The 18,582-nt window shown below is 39.2% G+C and overlaps 6 protein-coding genes across 9 annotated transcripts; 2 read left to right on the forward strand and 4 right to left on the reverse strand.

The window, feature by feature from the left end:
* Window positions 1-426: 426 nt before the first annotated feature.
* On the reverse strand, window positions 427-2,660 carry LOC18019031 (F-box/LRR-repeat protein At1g48400). The gene is made up of 4 exons (XM_006400332.2): window positions 2,527-2,660; window positions 1,281-2,384; window positions 1,000-1,140; window positions 427-918 (listed from the first exon to the last, which is right to left on the reverse strand). The coding sequence occupies exons 2-4, from the start codon at window positions 2,358-2,360 to the stop codon at window positions 607-609; spliced, it is 1,533 nt and encodes a 510-aa protein (XP_006400395.1). The 5' UTR covers window positions 2,361-2,384; window positions 2,527-2,660; the 3' UTR covers window positions 427-606.
* Window positions 2,661-2,925: 265 nt separating this feature from the next.
* On the reverse strand, window positions 2,926-3,823 carry LOC112086805. The gene is made up of 2 exons (XM_024156677.1): window positions 3,396-3,823; window positions 2,926-3,242 (listed from the first exon to the last, which is right to left on the reverse strand). The coding sequence occupies exons 1-2, from the start codon at window positions 3,766-3,768 to the stop codon at window positions 3,064-3,066; spliced, it is 552 nt and encodes a 183-aa protein (XP_024012445.1). The 5' UTR covers window positions 3,769-3,823; the 3' UTR covers window positions 2,926-3,063.
* Window positions 3,824-5,749: 1,926 nt separating this feature from the next.
* On the reverse strand, window positions 5,750-8,654 carry LOC18019032 (inositol phosphorylceramide glucuronosyltransferase 1). The gene is made up of 9 exons (XM_006400333.2): window positions 8,251-8,654; window positions 7,975-8,095; window positions 7,547-7,896; window positions 7,207-7,314; window positions 6,983-7,117; window positions 6,764-6,895; window positions 6,410-6,680; window positions 6,171-6,294; window positions 5,750-6,027 (listed from the first exon to the last, which is right to left on the reverse strand). The coding sequence occupies exons 1-9, from the start codon at window positions 8,491-8,493 to the stop codon at window positions 5,889-5,891; spliced, it is 1,623 nt and encodes a 540-aa protein (XP_006400396.1). The 5' UTR covers window positions 8,494-8,654; the 3' UTR covers window positions 5,750-5,888.
* A 190-nt stretch (window positions 8,655-8,844) lies between these two features.
* Window positions 8,845-11,732, reverse strand: LOC18019033. Its single transcript, XM_006400335.2, has 2 exons — window positions 11,293-11,732; window positions 8,845-10,597 (listed from the first exon to the last, which is right to left on the reverse strand). Exons 1-2 carry the CDS (start codon window positions 11,399-11,401, stop codon window positions 9,039-9,041), a joined length of 1,668 nt encoding a protein of 555 aa, XP_006400398.1. The 5' UTR covers window positions 11,402-11,732; the 3' UTR covers window positions 8,845-9,038.
* A 1,459-nt stretch (window positions 11,733-13,191) lies between these two features.
* On the forward strand, window positions 13,192-16,329 carry LOC18019034 (probable receptor-like protein kinase At5g18500). Of its 4 annotated transcripts, XM_024155735.1 has the most exons (9): window positions 13,192-13,221; window positions 13,299-13,410; window positions 13,969-14,592; window positions 14,674-14,778; window positions 14,862-14,984; window positions 15,072-15,242; window positions 15,346-15,475; window positions 15,572-15,784; window positions 15,900-16,032. In XM_024155735.1, exons 3-9 carry the CDS (start codon window positions 13,994-13,996, stop codon window positions 16,011-16,013), a joined length of 1,455 nt encoding a protein of 484 aa, XP_024011503.1. In that variant the 5' UTR covers window positions 13,192-13,221; window positions 13,299-13,410; window positions 13,969-13,993; the 3' UTR covers window positions 16,014-16,032. The 4 variants fall into 4 exon arrangements, with proteins under 4 accessions (XP_024011503.1, XP_006400399.1, XP_024011504.1 ...); XM_006400336.2 differs by having other exon boundaries at window positions 13,217-13,410; window positions 15,900-16,329; XM_024155736.1 differs by lacking the exons at window positions 13,192-13,221; window positions 13,299-13,410 and adding an exon at window positions 13,632-13,712.
* A 486-nt stretch (window positions 16,330-16,815) lies between these two features.
* LOC18019035 (protein GPR107) lies at window positions 16,816-18,538 on the forward strand. Its single transcript, XM_006400338.2, has one exon. The coding sequence runs from the start codon at window positions 16,971-16,973 to the stop codon at window positions 18,306-18,308; it is 1,338 nt and encodes a 445-aa protein (XP_006400401.1). The 5' UTR covers window positions 16,816-16,970; the 3' UTR covers window positions 18,309-18,538.
* The last annotated feature ends 44 nt before the right edge of the window (window positions 18,539-18,582 follow it).

The following is an 18,582-nucleotide window of genomic DNA, read 5'->3' on the forward strand; positions in this document are numbered from 1 at the left end:
ACCTCAACCTAATTAACCCAATCCTTGGTCTTAGACTGAAACTTGGGCCTCTGAACGAGACTTTAATCAAAAACCTGCGAACGAAATGTCTCTCTCCATCACATTCGATTCAAATCATATGAGACTTGTTATATTACAAGCAGAAACCAAACTGATCTTCAAAGATTTACTAGGACTGGACCCATGTCTTGCGTAATCTATTACAAGCAGAGACCAAAGAGATCTTCAAAATGATATGATCCCTTTCACCATCGCCTGAACATCCCAATAGAAAAAACTTTGAATCCAATAACTTTAATTACCCATAGATATATATGTGCACCAATGCTTTAATGGGTTGTGAAGACAGCATCAGAACGTGGCTTCACCACAAAATCTAGCATTTGGCTTTCTACTAGCTCAATTATATCTACAAGTTATGCAGGATGTAGATTTCTATTATACTCTCACCATAATGAATTAATAGCATGGTAACCAGAAAAACGCAAAAGTATTACGTATCTTTCAAAAACAAAACAGACTGTCACCAACTTAAGTGATAAATCATAATAATGTTAAGTTACTTTCACATTGCCATCTACCCGAGTAAGGTAAGGAAAGAAGAGGTCAGATGAATTGGATGTTGCAGTTTGATGAAAGTCTTGGGAGAGTCAGCAGATCAGCTCGCAAGAACTCACTATTGTTGTCTGTGTTAACACCAACTTTCACAGATTCAAGACATTTCAATTTGCCCAAGAAATGTATCATCTGTTTCAGCTCTTGAAAAGAACCTCCATACTCTGAAATCTTTAGCACCTTCACTTGACATGTTCCTAAGCAACATAAGTCCTCCTCCTTCTCCTTCACAATCTTTCTCTGCTTCTCAGGGATGCAAGCGCATGCATCTCCGCATCTATTTGTTACTCTGTGCACAAGACCCTGAAACCAGAAACCAATTTGATATGTATAATGAGCAACACTAACAAAAAAAAAAGAGTCTCAATAAGGAAACTGATTTACCTTGATGAATAAAGTGTGTAGATTTGGACAACTCTTGAGCAAAAGTGGCATTACTTGCCAACCTTTTTCCTTGTTACTCTCAATAGATAAATAAAGGAGATTTTTGAACAGAGGCATGGATTCACAACAGAAATGAAAAGCCTGATTTTATGTATGATCATCACAACCAAAAAGAAAAACAAAATATAAGGGAGAGACCTTGTTAGCTAGCAGTAGACTGATTCAATCATCCACAAACCAAAAACAAAATAATAGAAAAAGAAGAATTAGCAAAAACTGACCTCAAGGGAATCGGGAGACAAGTGAAGGGTCGTAATGTTGCTTATACCCGCAACTAGATTTGTAATGTCACCAAATATAGCTGCATTTGGTTCAGCATCAGAATAGTAACCATCATCGCTATCATCATCATCATCATCATCTTCATCATCATCATCATCATCATCATCATCTTCATCATCATCATCATCATCATCATCATCATCATCATCATAATCATAATCATAAGTTGACTCCCATAACCTGAGATTCAGCCGGACTTCGACAAGCGAATCCAAATCACACTGATAACTCTCGAAGACATAACTAGAGTAGTCAAAGAACACAAGGTTTGGCGCTCCAAAATAAGTAAAATCGTGACTGTCTTTCTCCTTTGGAAGATCGACAAAAACCACAAGTCGTTTGATGGGTTGACTTTCCACGACCTTACCGCAACATGGCGTATCGAAAGGAGCATCATCACGTATGAATAAGTCTTCCAGCACAGGGCAGCCATCAATGAGTCGACAAAAGTTGAGATGATCAAGCCCTGAAACTGATAAGATAGAAAGTGATTTGAGTGCTGGGAAAAACACACGCTCGACTTGAACGAAATATTCGCCGGATAGCGTGAGCTTAACCAGTGACTTGCTCGTCAAAAACTCTGTCTCTATATCAACACCACAATGGGTGTTGGCGTGCAAGTGTAGTTCCAATAAACCACGTTCCATGGCAGTCCGAATCCAACGGGTGACACACGAGTTCACACGATTGTATTCATACCGTCCGTTATAGCCCTGACCATATCTATGATCACGAGACAGAGATAATTTCTTGATGCCGGGAGAATTGCTTAGCAGAGCAAATGTCTTGTCTATGAAATCTAAGAAGCGATGTGAACCACTTGTTGCTTCTTCTTCGTTGGGATACACAACCAACGACTGATCAAAACAAAGGCTGTCTACAAGACCCAGCAGATTCTTCCACCTCTTGGACAGAACCGATGTCGAAGCAGCCACTTTTGTCGGAAGCAAAGACAGGATTTTGCCCAGAATCTCATCTGGCAAACTACTTATCGAATCTCTAGAAGAACTCTTAGCCATAAATTAGGGATTAAATTGTACCTTCTACACATTTAAAAAGAAAAAAAAAACGATTAGGGTCACAAGTTCCACCTATTGAAAGTTTTGCAATTAAACAATAGAATCAAAGATAATCCTTTGAATCAAAGACGAAAAGTTTTTGGAACTAGACAAAAGCAAGACTTACGACGCCAGAGGAGACGAGGAAGATCGAAAAGTTTCGTCCTTGACGATGGAGTTTGAGAGAGCGAGAGAGAAACACGGACAGAGAGAGATCGCAAAGCTTTTTTTTTTAATAACATACAAAATGTAAAGTTTGCTTTTTTCACAAAAAACTGGAAAAGTTAAAGTTTCGTGTTTGCGAAAAAAAAAGTAGTTGTTTCATGTTTTTAAACAACTTATTTGCTAACTGGGTTTCAATTCAGCGTTTGTTATTTCTCCTAGGGATTCTATGAGCCCAACATTGATGGATTCTAGTTTGTTATTTCTAGGTTTTCGAATGAAAGGAATCTTTACAAGAGTCATGATGACAAAAACAAAATTTCAGTAATTTTAGAGGAAAGATCCCCAATTGGGTTTTCGATGGTTTATTGTGATAAACCGAAGCCCAAGTCAATTAGTCTAATTGTCTAAGTTTCTTTTTTTTTTGTCGGTTACACTTCAGCTGTCTCCTTCATCACTGATCTCCTCTATATGCACAATAGCAGAATCATGGATGCTCTTCTCACCATAGGGACTCAATCTCTACAAGGACTTGGTGCTGGCTACTAGGTGCTTTCTTTGCGCTCTCACATTCCCTTCCGAGCTTACCAAGACCCTCCTTGTCCTTGCTGTTATTTTTGCGCTGCTTCTTCTTAGTCAACTTGATGAAGTACTCCACCATCGTATTGAGAAAGTTCTCACCTGCGCAGATCACAACAAAAGATAAACAGTTAGCACCAACATCACAGTGAAGCAACCACTCAACGTTTGATGCTATATATGTATCAGAAATGCTACATTTTATTAATTATGATTTGTAAGAGTATCTGGATTGCATTGGCACAACAACTATACCTTCCAAGTGGGTGTCAAGGTCAAAGCCAAGGCTGTTCCCAGCATCCTTGGCATCATTGAAGTAATCCCTAGTTACCCTTGAATGATTTTGTTGGTCATCAGGATCATTTTGTTGGTCATCTCCTGGACGCTTTTTGTTGCTCTTTGGAGTAAGGATATTAAGTTCTGGAGCTGGCGCTGTGTTGGAAGAAAGGCAGTAGAGCGAGTGTGCACCACATTGGAAGAGAAATAACCTCCATCTTCTACTGGTCTCATCTCCACCAATAATTCTCAGAACCGTGACAAAAACAGGTGGATGAATCATACCCTCGAAAATTATGCTTCGTCTAGGATCACCTTTCCATCTCATCGATGGTTGGAGCCCAACTACCATTGATGTGTAGTTGGCTGGAGGCGTTTTGAAGAAAAGCCATTCACGAGCAACTGGATTGAACAGGTTCGGCGAGAGTAACCATGGCTGGGTTTGAAAAAATTTTTGGCTTTCTGCATCTTCAAGAGATGCGATGCCAACATCGAGGTCTCTACTCTTGTTGAAGAGTGCAGTAGCACAAACTGACTTACGTTGTTCGGGATTTCTGAAACCATCAACAACATGAAATGCTCTCTGCTGCTGGGAAAAAAGTTGAGCCAGTTCTTGGTGGCCTTCGCAGCAATATTGAAGATTCAGCGCAACAGGAAGGTAGCAACCAACTAATGGACAGGTGTTGAGATACCAGCTCACAGATCGGTATCTAAGAGGCAGAGGCGGAGGCAGGAGGTGGCGGCGGCAGCGGCTGCGGTGCTGCGTCATTTTCCATAAACTAGATGACAAAAGAGAGATAAGCCCAAAGTAATTACAAGAAAATAAAGACCCAAAACTCAAAACCCTAATAAAATTACAGCCCATTAACATTGTCAATTTTCGCGAAACATACAAACAAGAATTCGAAAGCGGTTATTTCTCTAACCCTAATCAAACCTAACCAAAGATTCAAACATCAAGAGCGATAGCGATATTTCAAGCGATCTCTATAACCTAGAGATAAAATTACAGCCCAGTAACATTGTCAATTCTCGCGAAACATACAAACAAAGATTCGAAAGCGGTTATTTCTCTAACCCTAATCAAACCCAACCAAAAATTCAAACATCAAGAGCGATCTTTATAGCGATATTTTAAGCGATCGCTATAGCGAGATAGTCAAACAGAAGTCATCAAACTTGTCAATTCTACATCAGGAGTATGAGAGAGTTGTGGAAGATGATCAATTCTACATCAGGAGTATGAGAGATTTGTGGAAGATGATATACTTACATGGTGTGGTGGATGAAGATGTAGATCCAAATCCATTGCTTGCTTCCGAGAATTAAAGTATCTGGATGGAAGAGATGATTGTTTGTGAGAGATCGGAGTTTGGAAGGGGTGATTTTTTTTAGAGCGATCAGAGTATCTCTCAGGAAAGGATGGAATTTCAGAGAGTTGAGTATGGGAGAAGTTATCGGACGCGTTTTAACCTATCGGGAGGTTTTTATAATTCACCGGAACTGTTAAATCCCAGTGCACCAGGGTATTTTTGTCTTTTATAAACTGAGCTAAGGCTGTGATTGGGGCGTGGCTTGGAATTACGACTATTAGCTGGCCTTTTGGCCTTTTTATGTGTGAGCTTAGGAGCTTCTCAAGCAATGTAGGTTTTCACATCGGCATGGAAGATTCTTGAGATGAATTTTCTTCTTGGAACCTTAGTTTCTTGTTAAGCTTGTCTCTGTCACCATGTCTTCTCTTATTGTGTCTATTATTCTGAAATCTTCCCTCTTTGTTGTATTGAAATTGGCCATTGTTGTCTCTCCTCTATCTCCATTAACTTCTTCATCTGTATTTGATAAATAATATATATGAAGTAACTTCTGCAACTTCAACACCTAACTCAGCCTGCTTTGCTAGAACTTCATGGACTTGCTACAATGCAAAATTAAAAGCTACAAGGCAATTAAGAAGAAAATGCTAACTGAGAGAAGAATAATGAGTAGACTCTGGGAAGATTAAAACAAGCCCTTAAGAAATAGCTATAACAAGCCAAATGATATGATCTCTTTCACCATCGCCTGAACATCCCAATAGAAAAAACTTTGAATACAGTAACTTTAATTAGGCATAGATATATATATGCACGAATGCTTTTTTCACCCCTCATAACCTTTTAGATATTTAATTAGATGGGGTATTTTGTGACAAAGCGAGATGGTGGCCAAGAAAGAACTAGTAAAACCAGGTTGAGAACTAGCTTGAATCGTGGATTTCATTGGCGTTGAGCTATAGCGAGTCACACGACTGTGTCAGAGTGATATAAGAAACCTAATTATGTAAACTCTTGACATTAGAGAAACTCTTCACCATTAATAATAAATTTGTACATATGTCACAAAAGAGAGAAGACAGCAAGACAATAAACATAGAAAAAACAAAATTCTAACAATCTCAAGACATGACGACTACAAAAACTAAGATGTCAGGTGTCAGCACAAGAAACATAAAGACTTTGATATCGCGCGACGGTCTTCTAGACCTTTCAAGAACCATCTGATTGCGAGGTGCTCTGAGGCATAAGTCATGAAGGCAGCAAGAATTATGGCTACACCCACCATTAGACCCAACCTGTTCAATATGTAAAATTAGCCAGCAACTAAATTCAATCATGAAAAATCCTAAGGGATGAATCAAGTCAATATCCAAGGACAAGAATGTGTTTTGAATCAGTATCAAGAACCATTTCCAGCAAGTTTATTAAGAAAAATTACCTCAGAAATAAGGCGGTGATCCCTAAAATGTAAGGCAAAGAGACAGCAGCAATAGCCAGAAAAGCCATCCCTAATCCATAATACAATGTAGTAACATCACAAGACACACCTCCTCGTTGATGACCTGTTAGAGACCAAAAACATAAAAGGGTGGAATTCACTATTCGTAAATGTGAAGTTTGTAGTGAATGGTACAATTATCGACTATCACGGTTTTTCTTTTCTTCGCATGTCCATACCTTTACTGGAATCATCCAAGGACGAAGACTCTGTTTGAATTGCGACTTTCTTGCCATGTTGATGCACCAAAAGCAAGAAGCAACCAAACAATGAAAAGAAGATTGTAAAAGTCCATTCATATACCAAGATCAAGCCAGTCCATGGCATGATTTGCCTCGGTACAATCACAAAGGAAATTCCAACGGATATCAGAACTGCGGTAAAACAGACAACAACTGAAACCGCGCCCAAGTGTTGAGGAATTTTGGAGTGTGTGCCGACACTGTGGAGCTGTTAGACAGAAGCAATACAAGATGTTCAATGAGACAAACTTTTTTTTTTTTCCTAAACAACGATATGATGATGAAACTTACTTGATAGCTGGGAGTCATGTTCGAAGATGTAGAAACACCGCTATAACCAAGTGTTCCATTAGATCTAATTTTGTAATAAAGATATCTAATCTGATTGCATAACGAGGTCCTGCACAATGAGCCCTCATGACCCTGCAAGAAAAACAGAAGAAAAGAAAAATGAAATTACCAAAAAGGATGAATATAGAGCAGAGGTGAAGGAAATAAAGAAGTCTTAACCTGAATGGATCGGTAAATGCAGAACAAAAGCGCACAAAGAGGTAACAAGAAAAGGAATTTGACAACGAGCTCATCGTTCTGGTTTTTGCCACCTCCAGTTCCAGGAAGAGTTTCCTCAAGATTTACCCTGATGCTCTGAAAGTGTTCGCGGTGACATCAGACTTACAATTAGTGCAAATTTAGTAGAAAAAAAACTCAAACCCAAAGAGGAGAAGAAGACCTACATGCCAGGCATCAACAGGTTTCACAAGCCACGCTGTCCACCAGTCCCAAGGCTTAAGAGGGCCTAGTGTGTAGTGAATAATATGAAGCTTACTGTCATCGACCATCCACTGCAGAAATAATGAGAAAACTTAAGGTTCAAAAACTGAAACAGCTGAAGAACCAAACGAATACACCTTAAACCGATCAAAAACCAAATGCCAAATTAACCAAACATATTCCAAGATCACATCAATTTCATAGTAAGCCATAGAATTTAACGGAAAAAAGTAGACGGAACCAATTAGACATCATAGGCTGAGAACGAATTTTGTTTCCTAACCGAGAAAGACAAAAAAATACCTTATTAGCAAGCATATAAAGACCAACGTCCGCATTGTATAATGTCGAAAGCCTCTCCATATCAGGAACTGGTCTAGTTTTCAACACTTCAGGGGTTAAACTAGGATCGAAAACACGAGCATTTGGGAAATCTGGATAGTAGGAATTCAAGAACCCTTGGTCTCCTCCGGTGTAAGACGACAAAGTCTTCACTTTGCGCATCATGTCATTAAAGAGAGCTTCGGATGGTTCAACAACCATGACACCAGAGTTTAGTCTCTCGGAATGCTTCAAGTTTGCGCAAAACTTCGAGCACTTGAACAGATCATCAATGTTCTTTACCACAATAGTATCAGCATCAAGATACACAACTGCACATAAAAAAACAAAGCTTTCGAGATTTAAGTTCTCAGACCAGAAAACAAAGAAAAAAACATCAAAGGCTGTACCTTTCTTGTAATTCGTCATGTTAAAGATCTTGAGCTTGGTATAGACACCCCAGAACCTTGTCGGGTGAACTTGATTTGGATTGGCCAGTAAACTGATCTTCTCTACTTTCCATCCATCAGCCTGTAAGAAGCAAATATAGTGGGAGGATTTGATCAAACTCCACAAAAAGACAAGATTCAAGCTCAAACTCGTCGCTAATTTCCACTCTTATAATTAAAATCAATCGAAAAGGCAAAACTTTAGATAGATAAACTTGAATAAGAGAAATCCCAAACCTTGAGCAGCTTCTTAGAGTAGCCTGAGACGCCATCAGAGACCAAAGCGACCATATCTCTGTTGGATCCAGTGTCTCGAATCGATTTTCCCAGTACTCTAACTCCTAATAAGAACTCATCTCCATACAAAAGGGTCACATAAGCTTCCTTACTTGATTCAGATCCAAACGAACCCTTCATCTGAATCGAAACGAGCGCGATTGAGAACAGGATAACCCAGAGACTCGCCTTGAGTCTCACCATAATCTTCGATCTCGAGAGAAATTGAATTAATCAAATTCCAGATTTAAGGAAAGTATACGTTGAAATAGGTTTTTGAAATTTCTTCGTTATTTTTTGGTGTTTTTTTGCTCATTTGCTGTTCGTTCCGTGTCTGGACTTTTCTCTGTTCCTTTCACAGCCGTCGTTTAGAAACCGAGAAAGTTTTTGTAACCTACGACGAAGTCTACCACAACATATTCTCGATGTCCGATAAATACAAAAGTCAGTATTACAATAATTGTAACGACGTCGTTTCTGCGACGGTAATATGCTTAACAGCACATTCAACGATACTACATTATTGAAAACATGACAACTTTTTGATCACTGAGGAGTTAGAACTCTTTATGCATTAAAGAATTTATAGAAAAAAATGGTTGAACATGACAACTTTGATCACTGAGGAATCAGCAATTCCAAACAAGACTTTACATCATATCTACACACTATATTACACAGACACTTATCATCAATGAAACAGAGGAGCTGTGTTTAACATGTACGAAAAATACTTCTTCATTTATAGCTCAGCGAGAAGCTTTCACACACATTTCATCTCCCTCCCAATTATCCTTCTCCTTTGGCCCCGTAGGACCTTCCTCTCCGTAAAGCGCAATAGGAAACAGATTCTCAAAAGAGTACCTCACAATTAAAGGAAGAAGATTAATGATCTTATCAATCTCAGCTGCAGAATCGTAGACTATAGTTGGTCCCCACTCTCTCATGTATTGAAGCCAGCACGGCTCTGAAACCGCTCCTTCCCCTAAATACTCAGCCGCTACAACTCTATACCTTTGACTAGAATCCACCGCAAACTTGCTTTTCCCAACATCGTTTCTCACTCCAATCCCTAGCTTCGACGAGCCTTGAAGATACAATCCAGGGTGAGGAAAACTCGCATGCCCGTGTTTAGACGAGTACACAACCGGTTTGTTGCTTCCTTTGACAAACTCAAGATCCGACGCATCAACCCATCCTCCACCACTGTGCTGTGAGAAGAACATCTGTGTAAGCTCGCCGTCAAAATTGCTTATCCGGAAGGTGAAATGTTCCCAGTCACCAACATGCTCTCCAATGCGGTTCATGGGTACTGTGAGGAGCCCGATTTTGAGCGTTGCAGGGCCATTAAAGGGACAGAAAATCCACATCACAACGTCAGTGAAGATCCCTCCAAGCGCAGGCTTCACGTGGACGTAAAGCTCTGAGCTTTCTAGGTTTCCCTTCTTCAGGTTACTTCTAGCTTCCTCGTCGTCTTGAGGGAGATCAATCCAGAAGTTCCCATCGTTTTCTCCACCCGCAGGCAAGTTCGAGCCAGCCGAGTTAACCGGTTCGCCTTGAGATTTCCCAAACCGGTACAACAAAGCTCCGTTTTTGAAGAACCATGGCACGGAGGAAGGCATGTAAGTCTCTTCCGGGTGGAAGTAAACCGTCGGTCCATAATGCTGAATAAGCGCATGGACCTGGTCAAGATTCGGCATCCCATGCAGGCTCGGATCAAGATTTTTCAAGCAAGCAATGCTCATGGCTGCTCTGTTAGCATTGGTGGAGCAAAAGAATGAGCCAACCACCACGCCTCGAGACCAAATCCCTCTCTCGCACGGTTCAGTGCTCCAAACGTTAAAAGATCCAAGGCCAAGAATCATCTCCCTGGTTTCACAACTCTCTGTGAGATCCTCTCTTACACATCTCACTTCTTCAACCTCAGGCTCCTCTGCTTCGTCTGTGACAATCACTCCCACGGCTCTGTAACCAGGTGGAGGATCAGGCAACCAGAAGTAGCAATCTGAATCTGAGCTCCAAACTAAAGTATACTTCAAGGGTTTTTTCAGCGGATGGCGATGATGATCATGATCGGGATCGTTAGCTCGAGCTGCAAGAACAAAGCCTCTCAATGGCTGATTATTTGGCTGACAGTAATGACCAAGGCAATGGAAACCTTCTGGTATCCCCACAGGTTTGTAGAAAGAGGCACATTTCGATTTGCCACGCGACGACGACGTGCCGCATTTCCAAACTCTATCGAACTCGGTGACTTTCACCACTTCGATTTCTCCGAGATTTATCCTTCCGGTAGCAAAACCTGTGCCTGAAACAAAGACTAACCAACGTTAGAGACAAAGATTCCCATTCAGATTCTAATCAAGAATATTTTACAGCATTGTATAGCATAACATGAGGCAGATAGAAAATAGCAAGCATTTAAGCATTTTTTAGTAATAGACTGGAAAATATTAGTGAGTTCATAACCATAACTGAGTTATCATATTACCATCATCAAACCATTACTCAACTATATCCAAGGGGTTGTTGGGACCTTGACACAAATACTTAATAAAAAAATCAAAACATGTCTAAACTATGAAAATATTATACCATATCCATGGTCATTGTGCTACATTAATAAACAATACATGTCATTGTCTTTTGTTTATGGTCATACATTATTGCTCCCATTATGGAAGTCACAAAAACCTACCTTCTAGCAAAACATGTGAAGATTAGGGGGGAATTTTAATTGGCATAAAAGTCAGCAACTGATGTTGATCCGGTACAGAATTTTTCTTCAATCCCATTAATGTATTTAGGACAATAACATTGACCATAAAACAAAATCTTGAATCAATTGCCAAACAAAGAACCAGTCAAATGACAACTTGTACATATGTACAACTTGACGAATTTTCAGCAAAAGGAAAGAGTAAAAAGTAAAAATGTAAAAAAAGAAAACAATTTGCATGATATAAAAAAATTACAATTTCCAAGAAAGGATAGTTCTTTTACCTTGTGGCCATCGAGGAAGAGGAGACGGAAGCAAGAAGGGCTTTGACTCGGACGATTCCGATTCCAACTCGGATATTCCTTGGTTCCAATAGAAGCAATCGCAGAACATCTTACGGCTAACGAATTAGAGAAGAAACCCAACAAGTTTGATTTCAAGTGTTGGAGAATCAGATTCTCCGATATTCTTTCTTTTTTTTTGGGGGGCCAATCAAGAACAAATCGGCGATTGATTCTCCAGAGAACCGAGGAAAACCCCACTTCCGATCTCTCTGACGCGATCACTTCGGGAGAGATTTCACAGATATCAAAATTTTGTAAAAATAAGAGCTTCTCCTTGGCAGACTTGTACGGCGAGGAGAGAGGCGTTGAAGCTCTCTCTGACTCTACTTTGCGTGTGAGGGAGGGAAGTTCAGTGGTGGACTGGTGGTGGCTTTGCCCTTTTATTTTCGTGCTTTTTCTTTCCTTTTACAGATTTTATCCCCTTACTTTAAACGTTTTCTTTCAAGGCCCATGTATTTACATATAATTCAAATATTGCCTCCAACAAAAAACCTAATATTTTCGATTATTTAGACGATTAGTCTCATCTTGAATGACATTTTGAAATAACAAACATTGGTTATGAAAAAAAAACTACATTTATTAACAAGAAAGTCTTTCAGAATTTCATAGATTGTATTACGTTTAATATTTGTCGAGCTTAGTAGGTTTTCTTGTAATTCTTCTATTTGTTTGCTTATCCGCAAAGAACAATAATTGCTTCGAAGTTTAAACATAGTGCGGGTTGGATTGTATTTTAAATTTTTTTTTTTTTTCCTTTCCCGTCTCGATGTGTCTTGGCAAGTTCCATACGACATTTTTTTATAGGCAATAAAACTCAGATTAATCTCAGGCATATTAAATGCCATGTTTTTTTTTCTCTCAACAGTATAAGAGTATAAAACTATTGTAGTAACGTCGACCATTGATTTTATCTTTATGCAGGGACTAGTTAATCAAACTAGTAAAATTGGCATCAACTTGATAATGTTACGTTATCTGAATTCTGAAACGTGAAACGTCCCATTATCACTAAGAAACCCTATATGTCATTTTCATCAATTTGATATGGAGATTGTTGTTTAGAAAATCCTTCAACATGACTCGAGCCGCCGAGTTAGACTTGGCATATTCCCTCTTCTTTATATTTTTTTCAGGTGTCACTTCATAAATTTTATTATATTAATCCGTATATTATATGTTTTCGAAAACTAATCAATCTGGTGATACTTTTGAATTTGATATGAAATTAGGCACCAGCTTAATTAAGTAACATTTTAGCATATCACATGCATTAGGTCCTAATTATGTTTCGTTATAAATGTTGTTTTTTTTTTATAATATCAAAATATGTAATATGTACCATCAATACGTACGGAGTATTATTATACATTAGATTTTTTAATCTACTTGGTTTCTTTCATTCTTTATTTTGTCTTTCGATTTATCCATATAAACACAGTTTGGAGAGAAAACAAATCATCAGACGTTTTTCCTACATTGGTAAATAAATACAAATGGCATTAATTTCACATTTATTTATAATCAGAATGACCCAAAAGACACACTCGTTCAACAATTTAAGACCAAAAAGAGCTAAAGATAGTTTTGTCAACGAGTAAAATTAGATTTAGTTTGACATTCCATCATCAGTTACAGTCTGTCAGTTACAAGAGAAAAACATAACTTTTTTTTTTTTTACTTTTGAGTTTGGAGAAAGCCTTTGTCCGTCACAAATCAAAAAAAAAAGAAAAAAAAGTCTTCACCTTGTTGGTTTTCGTCGGTCGACACTTTTTGCAAGCTAATAAAAGCCAGAATAAATAATTGGATAAAGTCATCTTTTTACTAACTGTTTTATTTGTTTTTATTTTTCTGGAACACAGCTACAAGGTAAAGCTTCAATCTTTCCCACTGACATTTCTGGTCTTTGGAATTTTTTTTTTTCACTGCTTGGGTATTGTCTGTAGGTTAGAGATCCCTACAAAGATCCAAAGCAGGGAAATTTCCAGTCAATGCTGGTCGAGATCTGACTTTTTTCCCTTCAATGTCGCTCTGAATCCCCTAAATTTCGCCCATCAGGTTTGGTTCTCTCACTTCAGAACCCTAGTTCTAATTTGTAAGCTCTTTGAGTTTGAATTATAGAGTTCTTCTTTGGTCTTCTTTGATCTGTTAAGTCGTGTTTTTCAGACAATGCGACGGATTTCTGACTTTCTGATAGTTTCTATTGTCGGTAGCGATTTTTCTAGATTAGTCGCTGGATTTTTTTTGTTTTTGTTTTTCACCTGTAGTTTTCTTTCCAGCTTAATGTGTAGCTGGCGTTTGGCCTGAGAACTGAAAATCTGGCAGCTGGCAACTCTTGGGACTTAGGCACAATGCTTGTTGTATGAATCTGATTTTTCTTGAAGTCTCTTTTCGGTTTCTTGTCCTTTTGCTTGTTCCTTTCCCAATTTGGACTCTAAAGTCTGATATGGTTCCATTCCATTTATTGGTATAAGCTTGGAATTCCTGAGTTTTGATTACTTTGATTCAGGTCTAGATATATTTCTTCTGATTGGCTCTCACTTTTGTTTAATCAGCAAAAGTTATGTTTTTAAAAGATTTCTTTTTTTGAGTGTCTTGAGTTGTGAATTCTTTCAGGTGAATAAAGCGTGAGGTGGGGAAGATGGGATCTGGTTTAAACGACACATTATCTCGGAACTACAATGGTTTGGAGCTATGGGAGATAATCGTGATTGTTCTCTCCGCGATTTTCGTTGTAGTTTTAGCTATATCTCTATGGCTTACTTTCAGAAGAAAAGCATCTAGATCATCTTCTAATCAAATCCCTGTTAGCCGCCAGATTCCTCCTAGTGTCCCTGAAGAGATTAAAGAGATTAGAGTCGACGAGGTTTCCTCGAGCAATGGAGGCAATGGATATCCCTCTATTAGTGAGAAGTTTGGGGATAAAGAACCTGAAAAGGGAATCATAGCAGATTCAGAGAATGGTGATAGTAGCCGGTCTGGCTCGTTTAATCACTTGGAGAAGAAAGATGGATCGAGCGTATCTTCTGCTAATCCTTTGACAGCTCCATCTCCTTTGTCTGGTCTTCCAGAGTTTTCTCACCTCGGATGGGGGCATTGGTTCACTCTTAGAGATCTTCAGATGGCTACAAATCAGTTCTCGAGAGATAATATAATCGGTGATGGCGGATATGGGGTTGTTTACCGTGGTAACCTTGTTAATGGCACTCCTGTTGCTGTTAAAAAGTTGCTAAACAATCTGTAAGTTTATCCGAGATGGTGAATCAAGATTCAAGATTCAAGATTTCATTTTCTTAAAGATCTTTTTTTTTGTATTTCTAGAGGGCAAGCTGACAAAGACTTCAGAGTAGAAGTTGAGGCTATTGGTCACGTACGCCACAAAAACTTGGTCCGGCTTCTCGGATATTGCATGGAAGGAACGCAGAGGTATGTATGTTCTGCTGAAAAATGATCCATAGATTTTCTTCTGAATCTCACTAAGCATCGGGTGCGGGTAAATACTTAATTAGGATGCTGGTGTATGAGTATGTGAACAATGGAAATCTGGAGCAATGGCTTCGTGGAGACAATCAAAACCACGAGTATCTGACATGGGAGGCACGTTTGAAAATTCTTATTGGAACAGCCAAAGCGTAAGTCTTGTGACGGCTTTATGTTTTGTTTTTCTTTCTCGATTGTGTTTGTTTTCTTTATCCTCATCTGAGCCGATGGTGATGCAGGCTTGCGTACCTTCACGAGGCGATTGAGCCAAAAGTGGTGCACAGAGACATAAAGTCTAGCAACATTCTGATTGATGACAAATTCAATTCTAAAATTTCTGACTTTGGACTTGCGAAATTGCTTGGCGCTGATAAAAGCTTTATAACTACTAGAGTAATGGGTACCTTTGGGTAAGCTTTGGCTTCTCTCTTTACATCTTTTCCATAGTAATGTTGAAGTCTTTAATAATGTTTCTTGCTCTACGGAAATAACTTGTTTTTTTTTGGCTTTCAGGTATGTAGCTCCAGAGTATGCGAATTCTGGTCTTCTGAATGAGAAAAGTGATGTATACAGCTTTGGGGTTGTGCTCTTGGAAGCTATAACTGGTAGATATCCAGTAGACTATGCTCGCCCACCACCCGAGGTAAAAAAAAAATTCAGAAGAAATCTTCAAAACACATAAACTCTGCTCGCTCACAAGAGTCCTCTTAACTTTTTTTTTTTGTTCTCCTTTTTGTAGGTACATTTGGTGGAATGGCTGAAGATGATGGTTCAACAAAGACGATCAGAAGAAGTGATTGACCCAAACCTCGACACAAAACCATCTACAAGTGCCTTAAAAAGAACACTCTTGACTGCTTTAAGATGTGTTGATCCCATGTCTGAGAAACGACCAAGGATGAGCCAAGTTGCCCGTATGCTTGAATCCGAGGAATACCCAATCCCTAGAGAGGTATGAACAGAGGGAAAGATCATTACTTTGAAAACCGCCTCTTACGTCTACAAACTTATAGATGTTTTGCTTGTGTTTGGTGCTGAAAGATTTTACCAACTTTTGAGAATTTCAGGATAGAAGAAGACGAAGGAGTCAGAACGGGACAACAAGAGATTCAGATCCTCCTAGGAACAGCACAGACACTGATAAAAGTGAGTGCCATGACCAAAAGGTTGAAGCTGGATAGCATTGGAAATAACCGAGGTGTAAATTGTCGTCAAGTTTTGGAGCTTTATGTGAAGCAAGTGCTTGTTCTTCTCCAGATCTTCTGTATTATGTGATATATCTTCCCTTTTTTTCTTTGGTAATAAGGAGAGAGTGAGAGAGAGTTCATCGTTTTTTTTAAGAAAGATGGTTTTAGTTTGTTTTCATCGCATCATCTGCTTGTATAGTATTTGTTTGTTTGTTGTATAATCGTATGCTTCTCTACGTTTTGCAATGTAGGTTGTTTTTGGACTAAAAAACGCCAGGTTTTGTAGGCTATGCTAAGTCTTTGAGAAAAACAACGCGTAGTTTGCAGTTTGTTTGTGGAAGATATTTTTTTATCTGAAACTGTCTGATAGTGTTAATTTTTTAAACGCACACATGGCTATTTAGTACGTTACGTTTTCATAAAATAAGTGCATTACTTAGGTACGTAGAAAAGTGAAAACTAATAAAATATATTTTTTGGACCAAAAACAAATATATATATATATATATATTTTATGCATTTTTATAGATTTTGATAAATTTTTCCTATAACAAATTTTTGTTGTCAATACCGTAATTCTTTTTTTAAAATACAGTACTACTGTCTACTGATATCAATATTGACTGATATTCTAAAAAACGATGACTAGTATAGCTAAAATTTCCAATATGAATGTATATAAGAAAAAGAATGTATAAAATTGTCTTTCGGTTAAAGTAAATGTGTCATGAAAATCAAATTGCGTAATGTCATGCTTTCAGTGTTTATCCCTGTTAAATACTTGACTGTATAGAAGGTGGTTCGAACTTAAGGAGTATAATTATGCATTTCAAGAGAAAAAGAAAAAATATACATTGATTCAGATCTGAGCTACCTGAAGGCTATAAAATTCGGCAATCAAACTCGCCGTCGGTTACTCGATCCTACACGTCTCTTTCGATCGACCTCACAATGACGAAAATGCCCCTCACCGTCGTCGTCTTCCTCCTCTTCTCCGCCGCTTTCCTCTCCGTGGTTCCGCCTTCTATGGCGGAGATCAAATCCCTGGTTATCTCCGACGACGCTCGTCCGATGATCCTCTTCGAGAAGTTCGGATTCACACATACCGGCCACGTCACCGTCTCCGTCGCATCTGTCTCCGTCTCCTCGGTCTCCACCTCCGCATATCCGAACCCGGAGCCATCACGTCTCGGATTCTTCCTCCTCTCGGAAGAATCGCTTCTCCAGGTCCTCCTCGAGATCCAGCAGAATCCTAGGTTCTGCGTTCTAGATTCGCACTACGTTACACATCTCTTCACGTTCAGAGATCTATCTCCTCCGCCGAATTCCCGATTCAACCAATCTTACCCCGTCACTTCTCCCAACGAGTACTCTCTCTTCTTCGCCAATTGCGTCCCTGAAACCAAGGTCTCCATGGCGGTTCGCACGGAGATGTACAACAAAGATCCGAACGGATCTAAAGACTATCTACCCGCCGGATCCACCCAGTTACCGTCTCTCTACTCTTTCTTCTTCCTCTGCTACGCCGCGTTCCTCGGCTTCTGGAGCTACACCTGCTGGACCAACAAGCGAGTGGTTCATCGGATCCATCTCCTCATGGCAGGTCTGCTTCTAATCAAATCCCTAAATCTGATTTGTGCAGCTGAAGACAAACACTACGTGAAGATCACAGGGACGCCTCACGGTTGGGACATCCTCTTCTACATCTTCCAATTCATCCGTGTGGTTCTTCTCTTCACCGTGATCATCTTGATCGGAACAGGCTGGTCGTTTTTGAAGCCTTTCTTGCAGGAGAAAGAGAAGAACGTGTTGATCATTGTGATCCCACTTCAGGTACTAGCCAACATTGCTTCGATTGTGATTGGTGAAACCGGACCTTTCATCAAAGATTGGGTCACATGGAACCAAGTCTTCTTGCTCGTTGATATCATCTGTTGCTGTGCCATTATCTTCCCGATCGTCTGGTCGATTCGATCCTTGAGAGAAACGTCGAAAACCGATGGTAAAGCAGCCAGGAACTTGTCGAAGCTGACATTGTTCAGACAGTTCTACATTGTTGTCATCGGATATCTCTACTTCACAAGAATCGTGGTGTTTGCGCTTAAAACCATTGCGGCTTATAAGTACCAGTGGGTGAGTTTTGCAGCAGAGGAGATTGTGAGCTTGGTGTTCTATTCGATCATGTTTTATATGTTTAGGCCTGAGGAGAAGAATGAGTACTTTGCTGTTGATGATGATGAAGAAGAAGCTGCTGCTTTGGCGCTTAGGGACGAAGAGTTTGAGCTTTGAGAAGCATAAAAATGGAGGATTCTTCTGGGTAAGCAAAGATTTATTCTTCTTTATGTTTATGAAAGCTCTTGACCACACAGAGGATGTCTATGTTAAAGTCGTCTAATATTGCTACTACTTTTGTTCCTTTTTTCTTGGGTTAAATTTTGTTCTTCTTTACATCGAACTTCCATTATCACGAACCTTTAACACTTTTTATTAGCTTCAAATCGTTGCGAATTTTGTGGCCTTGTAGTGAGTGTTCTTCTCCGCAAATCATTATTCAGCACTTGTG

The sequence above is a fragment of the Eutrema salsugineum genome, unplaced genomic scaffold (genome assembly GCF_000478725.1).
Source record: "Eutrema salsugineum unplaced genomic scaffold, Eutsalg1_0 scaffold_2, whole genome shotgun sequence".
NCBI classification, from domain to species: domain Eukaryota; kingdom Viridiplantae; phylum Streptophyta; class Magnoliopsida; order Brassicales; family Brassicaceae; genus Eutrema; species Eutrema salsugineum.